The 9,316-nt window shown below is 38.1% G+C and overlaps 2 protein-coding genes across 4 annotated transcripts; both read left to right on the plus strand.

Annotated features, from left to right (window-relative positions):
• The first annotated feature begins 1,218 nt into the window (after positions 1-1,218).
• Positions 1,219-3,071, plus strand: LOC111794977 (uncharacterized). The gene is made up of 3 exons (XM_023677197.2): positions 1,219-1,985; positions 2,074-2,524; positions 2,612-3,071. Exons 1-3 carry the CDS (start codon positions 1,311-1,313, stop codon positions 2,998-3,000), a joined length of 1,515 nt encoding a protein of 504 aa, XP_023532965.2. The 5' UTR covers positions 1,219-1,310; the 3' UTR covers positions 3,001-3,071.
• A 933-nt stretch (positions 3,072-4,004) lies between these two features.
• On the plus strand, positions 4,005-6,925 carry LOC111795290 (uncharacterized). Of its 3 annotated transcripts, XM_023677619.2 has the most exons (12): positions 4,005-4,233; positions 4,756-4,840; positions 5,015-5,066; positions 5,152-5,172; positions 5,259-5,312; positions 5,475-5,525; positions 5,621-5,683; positions 5,763-5,828; positions 6,054-6,092; positions 6,173-6,295; positions 6,383-6,475; positions 6,601-6,925. In XM_023677619.2, exons 1-12 carry the CDS (start codon positions 4,140-4,142, stop codon positions 6,811-6,813), a joined length of 954 nt encoding a protein of 317 aa, XP_023533387.2. In that variant the 5' UTR covers positions 4,005-4,139; the 3' UTR covers positions 6,814-6,925. The 3 variants fall into 3 exon arrangements, with proteins under 3 accessions (XP_023533387.2, XP_086980204.1, XP_023533388.2); XM_087124078.1 differs by lacking the exon at positions 4,756-4,840 and having other exon boundaries at positions 4,025-4,233; XM_023677620.2 differs by lacking the exons at positions 4,005-4,233; positions 4,756-4,840 and adding an exon at positions 4,706-4,755.
• The last annotated feature ends 2,391 nt before the right edge of the window (positions 6,926-9,316 follow it).

Below are 9,316 nucleotides of genomic sequence, written 5' to 3' on the forward strand. Positions count from 1 at the left end.
TAAATTTCTCCATAATTTTAATTTTAATAATAAAATTGAAATTCAGAGTTAAACTTGCAAGACAAATCTTACACGAAACCAAAGATTCTTCCCTTCCTTTGTCACTTTTGTTTCATCTCACCAATCTCGATCTGGCCGTAGTTGCATCTGTTGGATGATGGAAGTCCCATGTCGGCTAATTTAAGGAATAATCATGGGTTTATAAGTGAGGAATGCTAACCCTATTGGTGTGAGGCCTTTTGGGGAAGCCCAAAGCAAAGTCACGAGAGCTTATGCTCAAAATGGACAATATCATACCATTGTGGAGAGTCGTGTTTGTCTAACAGCATCAAGTTCGATAATTTTAACTTGACCTTTTGTCCACGAAATCCGCTTCAACCACAACGGTACATAAAATAACAACCAGCAAGAGCGAGAACAAAAGCAAGTGATATAAAATGATATAAAATGTGATATAAAATAACAACCACAACCGTACACAAAAGCAACTGATATAAAATGAAGTAAGTTTTAAATTCCACGTTCATATGCTATTTTTGTTCGTACTTTGAATGGTAATGTAGATTTAAAAATGTGTTTATGAATGACTTGACTTTGATCATTTCATTGTTAATTTAATTTCAAAGATGGTTAGAGAATGAGATCATGTGCAATTAAACCCTAGAACTAAAATACCTCCAAGACTTTGACTATGCCATTTAAAACCCTTACAATATGGTCTTTTTAAATGTTTCCTCATATCAACCACTCTTTATTAAATTTCTTCAAATCATATTCAATCAATCATTGCATCTCCTAATTAATTTTCAAATACTATATTCTAATCGTGTAACAAATCAAGCATATCACTAACCGGTATAGTCTGTTTTGACTTTTGTTGCATTATGTATCACAGTCAGCTCTATTTTTTAAAACGCGTCTATTACAGAGAGTTAATATTTCATTTCTCTCTCCAATCGATGTGAGAACTCACTTAAAATAGTGTGAAAATCTCTTACCAGTGGACGTGTTTTAAAATCTTGAGAGAAGTCCAAAAAGGAAAGCCGAAATATTTTAAAATTTTACCCCGTTTGTTATTAATTAATTAAGACAGTTTTAATTATTTATATTTGAAATTAAAAGTTTTAAATATAATTAAACTTAAAAAATGATGTAGGTTAGAGGTTTAAATTTAATTAATAAGAATGATAATAATAATAAAAGATAAGAGAGATGAGATTGCCACGTTGTCGTTGGGCTCTAAAAGGATATAAAACCAAAAGTCTTCGTTTCTCCCATCAATTTGATTTCCAGTCAACACAATCTTCACAATGAGTTCCGATTCCGGCGAGACTCTCACCTCCACCGTGGACAACGCCCGGAGCATGACAAACAGACTCCAAATCCAGGCGGCGCACCCTCTCCACCACCACCAAAACCACCCTCTCGCCTTCATAAACTCCCTCGACACGCTCCACCGTCACTTCATGATCTCTTTACAAGAATTCTCCGACCCTTCTATTTCCACTCTCCTCTTCCGCTCCACCGGCTTCTTCCACTGCGCCGCTTGCGCCTCCGCCTCCACTGGCGGCCCATCCTTCCACTGCCTCACCTGCCCTTTCTCCATCACCGCCGCTTGCGCCGCCCTCCCCCTCGTCTCCGTCAACCACCACCCCCACCCCCTCCTCCTCCTCAATAGAAACTCCGATCACAAGCATTTGATTTGTGCTCTGTGTGATGAAGGAATCAGTTTCCCGAGTTTCATCCGTTGTGTCCATTGCGACGCGTTTCTTCATGTCCAGTGCGCTCTCCCCCCCGCCATTAAAGTTGACCACCACATTCATCCGATGGTGCTTTCGAGCTGTGAGGCTGTCGGTAACAATGGCGACGATGATGATAGTTCGTGTAGCGTTTGTGGAGATGAAAGAGATGAACTTTCTTGGGTTTATTGGTGTAAAATCTGTAGATTTGTCGCCCATGTTGGTTGCGTCATCTATGATCATCAGGTTCGTGATTTTCTCAATTGAATTCATGAGTTTAATTCACAGTCCCCTGTTTTGAATCATCATTCCCCTGTTTAAATTTCCCCTGCAGATCCCAAGTGAAACAGAGCCGCCAGAAGAAGCATCAATAACATCTCAATTTGGTACATTGGCATTGAATGATAAACACTTAGAAGCAGATGATCATCACCATGAAAGCATATTAAAGCCTGGAGTAACCCTTCAACAGATCCTCGATTCTTTCTCTGAATCCGACGATGTTGAGTATCAAAGCCTCGTCAACGCAATGTTGCAAGACGCCGGCGGTGACGACGACGACGACGAAACCAGCTCGGAAGACAAATATTCAAACTATTTTTCATATCTTGAGAAACCCCTTTATTATCTCTTAGAAAGGCTCGAACTTGGAGAGGATGGCGGCAACCCTTTTGAAGGTTTTGACAGGGACACTCCGACGGTGCGCGCCGGCAGCCGATACTTGATCTCCGAGAAACTGGTTGGAACATTCACTGCAGTTTTTGGCAAACATGGTGATATCTCAGGTATTATATGATTCAATTTTCACGGGTATTATATTATGACCTCCAAACTCAAAACTATTATGACGGCCATGTTGAATGGAATTGCAGAGAGGTCAAATATGAGCATCAAAGTGAAGACGATTGTGTGGAACTTGTTCTGCAAAGTGATGGACGACATGTCGAGAACGGAGTTCGAGAAGATGACGGGAGAGGGTCTAGTTTCATGGTTGATAGGGATCAGGGCGATTGAGCTGGCTGGGTTTGAAGTGGGGTTCGCGTTCGAAGGGTGGAAGAAGGTAGCAATGGGGTTCTTTGGAGGGAAAGGGAAAGAGGTGGGTGAAGGGATGGTTGCAGAAATGGAAGAGAAGATTGAAGAACAGCGACTCAAACTTCAAAGCCTCTGTGAGGAACGAGACAAGCTTCTGAGCTTAACAGAACAATGTCTCATGGAAGCTCTGGCTATGAAGGGGAAGCGTGTAGGAGATGCTTTGATCTAAAAAAACTTTTTTTTTTCGAAGTTTAAATGTCATTTTCATCTCAAATTTATAAATAGACAATGAATTAAAAATTTAAGGTTGAATTATAAATCAATTTCATTTTTTTGATTAATGGATGGATTTAATTTTAATTTATTTTAATATGACCAAATAGACACAAAAATAATATATATATATATATATATATATATATATATATAGATTTAGAAATAAACTTTAAACTTCTACTTTAACTATTGAAACGTTAAACTTGAAAATTTAAGGTGCATTGATATCACTTGTTACAGTCACACTTTTCTTAATAGCGGACTTTTGTGATTGTGCTACACTAACTCTCAACATCAAGTTAGTCAAGTCAATTTGGATTCGCGTTACCTACAATTGGGCAATGTATGCTCAAACTTTTATAGGACAGGAGAAGATTTTAGAAAATGGGAGCAAAGAGATTTTTGAAAACGAGTTTAACAAGAATGAAAAAAAATTGAAACCAGTGTTATATAACTATAAGCAAAAGGCAACACAACGTCTTAAATAACATATAACTTTTAAGGTAGAGAGAATTTCGACAGCTAGTCGTATCTCTTAGTACATTTTGAGGATGTATGGTTTGACTTCTCCCCTAAATTTTATATGACTGTTCAATTCAAAACAAACAAACGGAAAAATGTATACTTGGTGGATCAGTGACTTTATATACCATTGTATAAAATTATTCAATGCAATAGAGACACGTAGGAATGAAATTTGAATATAATGTAAGAATATCATACGTAAAAATAGTGATTAGATAATTTAGTGACAACCAATACAACCACTCAATTTTAAGAAAAATAAATATTAAAAATGAATTTTATTTTCTCCCTCCAATTCCTCCCTCGTGTCTCGTTAAATGGATGATCAGAGTCCCTATCTTTGGGTTGGGGAGACTATAATTAAAAAAAAAAAAAAAAAAAAAAAAAAATTGTTTTGAAGATTACGAGAATTTTATAGAAGTTGAAAAAAACTGGTGATTTGATTGGTTTTATAATTTGGCGTTGTTATTTCTCATTCTCAACAACCAATGTTGTGCGAGGGAACTCCGTAATTTCATCGCCCCATCTTCCTTCTGTCTGCAAATCTCTACTTCCACTCTGCAACTAATGGCGTTTTCTTCACTGCCCATCATCTTCTTCTTCCTTTTCGTTTCAATAATCATCCCAATTTCTCATTCCATACCCTTCATAGTGCTCCACGGTATGTATCTTCTTCCATTCTTGAATTTCTTCCCCTCTTTTTCTGTTTCTATTTTAATCCAACTATCTTCTTTTGTATCCGATGATTCCTTTATGTTTATTATCAACTGGGTGTGTTTAAATTCTGCCGATGGAATTTGCTGGATGAAGAAATCGATTGTTGGGTATCGATAATTTTTGTTTCCTCGAAAGGGTATTTCCGAGGGATGTTTGGATGCTGAAATTTGTTTTCTGGAAATTACTGTTCCTGGTTGTTTGATTCTAGGTCTACAGAGATTCAAATCTGTTCTTGGAGGAATATATGAGACCCCCCCACCCTTGTATTTTGTTTTTCTGGAATCTGTAGGTTTCAGCTTCTAACCCAGTTCTTGATTTGTTTTTTCTTTATGGTTTATCCAGCTGATCTCATCAAGTTTATGAGTTTGATTGAGTTGCAATGTTGGTCAGGGTTCAATTGGAGCTATTTAAAGTGGCCTGTCGTGTTTTAAAAGTTTCTTGAGTTGATATTTTCTCTCAATTGCAGGTATTGGGGATAAATGCTCAAATAAGGGCATGAGGAAGTTTACAAAGTACTTGAGTGATAATTCTGGTGCTGAGGGATATTGCATGTATGCTTGTCCGAAGATCTGTATCCATTTTCATACTAACTTGTTATAAGATTGCTCTCATGATATACTAACTTGTTATAAGCTGCCATTATGTTCATATTAATTTGTTATAAGTTTGCTCTCATGATTGACTGAGCTGCGAGCATTGATATTGCTTCATCCATCTTCCTACAGAGAAATTGGGAATGGGGGATGGGATTCGTGGTTTATGTCCCTTGAGGAGCAGGTTAGATAATGAATATTATGATTCAATCATCTTGAGCTACTAAGAAGTTTTTCAAGTTGTGATGTTTCTGTTTTATGTTTGGCAGTCCCAAATTGTTTGCAACAAGGTGGTATAGTTCTCCAGCTGGTTTTTGTTCCGATTGGATTTCGACATCGATGTTAACGTGCAACTAGTTCGTTATTATGACTACAGGTGAAGAAAATGAAAGAGCTAAAAGAGGGCTTCAACTTTGTTGGTCTCTCCCAGGTGATTCATGACGACTTGAGAACTATAATTCTGTAACTAACGTTAGTTTGTGTCTTGTCCAATCGTTTTGTCTTGTTCTTGTTCCCCCTTCCAACTTTTCATAAAGTAGTAAAGATTAAGATAGTTTAACTCACTCTGGGACACATTTGGTTCTCTTAATAGGGTAACTTAATCGGGCGAGCAGTCGTAGAATTCTGCGATGGAGCGCCTCCTGTGAGAACCACTTTGATTATTTACCTTCTAGATTGGTGTTTATCAGCCTGATATGTACTGAATCTAATTTGTTGCTTCTCTGTTCATGGGAATAGGTTAAGAACTTCATCTCTTTAGGCGGTCCTCATGCTGGCATAGCCTCTGTTCCACTTTGTGGTGTAAGAACTGTTCTTGTGTTCCACCTTCATGGGAATAGGTTACATTTTCTGTTGCTGAAGGCCTTGAATATATTTGCAGTCTGGCATTTGGTGCATACTTGCAGACGACATAATGAAGTTAGGTATCTACTCAGATGCTGTCCAAGTACGTCACCATATCCGAGCTTCCTTGAACTCTATGGTTTTGTGTAAATTGTCAACAAATTTGTGAGATCCCACGTCGGTTGGGGAGGAGAACGAAACATTCTTTGTAAAGGTGTGGAAACCTCTCCTTAGAGGGAAAGTCTAAAGAGGACAATATCTGCTAGCGGTGGACTTGAGCCGTTACAAAATCGAAGTCTTGACACGTTCTCTTATTATTGTCTTGCAGAATTCTTTGGCTCCTAGTGGTTATATTAAAATACCGAATGTGAGTTATATTTGTTTACAAACCCAGATATGATTTCTGTACATCTCCAAGTTCTCAATGATCCTTCTTTTCTTTTTCAGGATATCCCCAACTATTTAGAGCACTGTAAGTTTCTCCCGAAGCTTAATAACGAACGTCCCGATGCCACAAACTCGACGTACAAGGAACGATTTAGTAGTTTAAAGAACTTGGTGCTAATCATGGTAAGTTTGATGTATGGAGAAGCTGATGCAAATTTATAGTGTTAATGTTTTGTCATATATTTTTGGTTTGGCTCACTGTGTCAATAGTTTGAGGATGATAAGGTTCTGGTCCCAAAGGAAACGGCGTGGTTCGGATATTACCCGGACGGGGAGTTTGAGCCTGTTTTACCCCCACAGCAGGTACAACATTTTGGATGTCACAGCATTGCCAGATCTTGGCTAAGAATTGAAAAACACACGCACACGCACATGTTTTAGGCACGGTGACGTTGCGGTGTCTTAGCACCATGATTGTTTTGGTGCAGACAAAGCTTTACCTAGAGGATTGGATTGGATTGAGAAGGTTAGATGAAGGTGGAAGAGTCCAGTTCATAAAAGTTGAAGGAGGTCATCTTGGAATCTCGTACAGTGATGCAAAAAAGTACATTGTGCCTTATCTGGAGGAGGAACAGCAGCAACCTCTTCAATTTGGTTTACAAAGCAAGCATGTTTCTTGGAGTTTAGCTTACAGGAAGTAGTAGCTTTCAAGCTACAATCGAATACCATCAACAACCTTATAATATTCAAATACAGACAAAGCTTTTGCATTATTCATATTATAAAAATGTCCTTTTTAAGGATATTACTCGACTCTTTGCAATATTCATATTACTATTTTGAGGTTCCAGTTGCCGGCCAACCCCCGTTAGGAGTTGGCCCCGTTAGGAATCACTGACTCTCTACAATTGTATGATATTTCCCCCTTTGAGCATAAGCTCTCATGGCTTTGTTTTGGACTTCCCCAAAAAGCCTCGTACCAATAGAGATGATATTCTCCACTTATAAACCCAAATTAACCAATGTGGGACTCACTCCTAATAATCTTCAACAGTCCCTCTCTGCTCTCTGGCGACCGCAGCTCATGCTCCAAAGAAGTCGTCTTCTTCGGCCAGCGATGTGTACCAGTAGTATACGCCCTCTTTCAGTTACTTCAGTTTTCTCATCGACGTTATGGACTTGGACAATGCCATAAGCGACTCGCCCATGAACACACGACATTGCACGTCCTCTTCGATGAATAGTGGCAATGTCGTAGCTTTAAATTCTCGATCCACGTGGCAGTGTGGCGCTCCATCTCTCGCCCACATATGTTCGATTTGTAGAAGATCCACGTAAACAGTCGCTATAGACTACCTTAGCGATTGGGGGTTTACAGCAATGTCGTAGCTTTAAATTCTCGATCCACGTGGCAGTGTGGCGCTCCATCTCTCGCCCACATATGTTCGATTTGTAGAAGATCCACGTAAACAGTCGCTATAGACTACCTTAGCGATTGGGGGTTTACAGCCATTCTCCGCAACGACGTTCGATGTTGGTGTCCTTGGACGACAACGTAATTGTCTTCCACATATTAGATTAACCTCATCGACGTGTTTTTTGGCAGATTGATGGCCTTTGGTTATGATCCACAACCTGAACAAACAAACTGGAATCTTTATGAACTCAAATCAGCAAGCATTCGAACTTGATAGAAATGTCTTCGAATGAATGATTGCTAACCTTTTACATCCCTTTATATAAGGGTTGAAACTGATCCAGTTAAGTTTTTAGATGTGACGAAGATATTAGGTAAGCATGTGTTAGAAGCCTTTAAATTCAATTTCAAGATGAGTTGAATTGTAATTACCTAAATTGGAAAGTTTATTCAATTCAGCCAACCTAATTAATAGATTTTCTATTTATATTAAAGTCGTATCACGCTTTTCAGATAAATGTCAATTATGCTAAAAGAATGATGTTCATGAATAACAAATTCAAAATATTTGCATCAATATTTGAGTCATTTCACGTTTTTATAATTTTATAAGATTCTTTCAAGTTTTCAATTGCTAGCATACAAGTAGTAATAACCTTAGTCAATTGAGGTCGTTACACGTGTGTATTCAAGAAAGATAAATCTGATCAAGGAGTAAAGAACCATTCAGGCTTGCTTCCAAATCAATCAATGGCAATTAAAGATCAGAAATTGAAAGCACAACCAACTAACCAAACCCCTACCAAACACACGCACACACATAGAGACTGTTTTTAGTAGTACCCCTTCATTCCTCAAGAGTGATCCTATGCACTCCGCTGCGGCTAGGACGAAGAACCCAACGACATGAACCGCATCGTAGGTAATGAAACTGAGTATACCAAAGTAAATTATAGAGCATCGGGTTGGGATTATTGGCACACAACGAAGAAAGAACGGAAGTAAAATCCCCAATTCTAATTATTAGATCAGTTGGAACCAACTTCACAAGTAAATCCTGCAATAGAAGTATCAATTGGAGCATCTACGAGTAATTGTTCTCCTTATCTATCATTAAGGTTCTCAAAGGAAGAAAAATTCAAGCAGAGAATTGTTAATACTCACAGGCAAGGGATACAGAAAAGGGTTTGTTTTTCACCAAAACCACAGAAACCATGATTTACAGACATGAAAATATACACGGAATCTTATAGATTAGCAATTAACAAAAGTGTTAACTAAGATCAGAGCAATCTTCAAGAACAAATTTTTATACGAAAGCTGCCTAGCCTCTCATATACATGAAGAACAAAGCAGAAGAATGAACACTTTTAAGATTTTTGGAATTCCAAATCAAAATTGAGGCCAAAACAACTAAATTAATCAGTATTTGAAGGCAAACCCACAAAAGGATTTGAGTAAAAGGAAAACAAAAAAGTGAAGGCCATGAAATTAATGCTCAGATATCCCGAAGTCCCCATATTAAAAAAAAAAAAAAAAAATGGTGCAAAACTTTAAAGTTCTATCAGCATTTTACTAACAAGAAAAAGATTTGGTGGAAGAATGACTCGCAAGAAGCTGCTTTGAGCCATTCAAATGCAGTAAGAACGATAAAAAATCGCAAAACATTAAGGAAGGATGGAGAAATATCACCATCAGCATCAGCTTGAAGAATGCGAGAGAAAGATCTATCTGAAAAAGAATGCACTGCCTGCTACAAGATATAGCAATTGCATAAGAAACCAAGC

This window comes from Cucurbita pepo, chromosome 5 (assembly GCF_057944985.1).
Source record: "Cucurbita pepo subsp. pepo isolate OVF chromosome 5, ASM5794498v1, whole genome shotgun sequence".
In the NCBI taxonomy this organism is placed as follows: Eukaryota; Viridiplantae; Streptophyta; class Magnoliopsida; order Cucurbitales; family Cucurbitaceae; genus Cucurbita; species Cucurbita pepo.

Excerpts from the sequence above, each read along its gene's own strand:
- LOC111795290 (XM_023677619.2), top strand. The coding sequence starts at position 4,140 with ATGGCGTTTTCTTCACTGCCCATCATCTTCTTCTTCCTTTTCGTTTCA. Across the intron at positions 5,067-5,151 it reads TTATGTCCCTTGAGGAGCAG|TCCCAAATTGTTTGCAACAA; the intron begins GTTAGATAATGA and ends TATGTTTGGCAG. Across the intron at positions 5,684-5,762 it reads CCTCTGTTCCACTTTGTGGT|TCTGGCATTTGGTGCATACT; the intron begins GTAAGAACTGTT and ends ATATATTTGCAG.
- LOC111794977 (XM_023677197.2), top strand. The coding sequence starts at position 1,311 with ATGAGTTCCGATTCCGGCGAGACTCTCACCTCCACCGTGGACAACGCC. Across the intron at positions 1,986-2,073 it reads GCGTCATCTATGATCATCAG|ATCCCAAGTGAAACAGAGCC; the intron begins GTTCGTGATTTT and ends TTTCCCCTGCAG. Across the intron at positions 2,525-2,611 it reads CAAACATGGTGATATCTCAG|AGAGGTCAAATATGAGCATC; the intron begins GTATTATATGAT and ends ATGGAATTGCAG.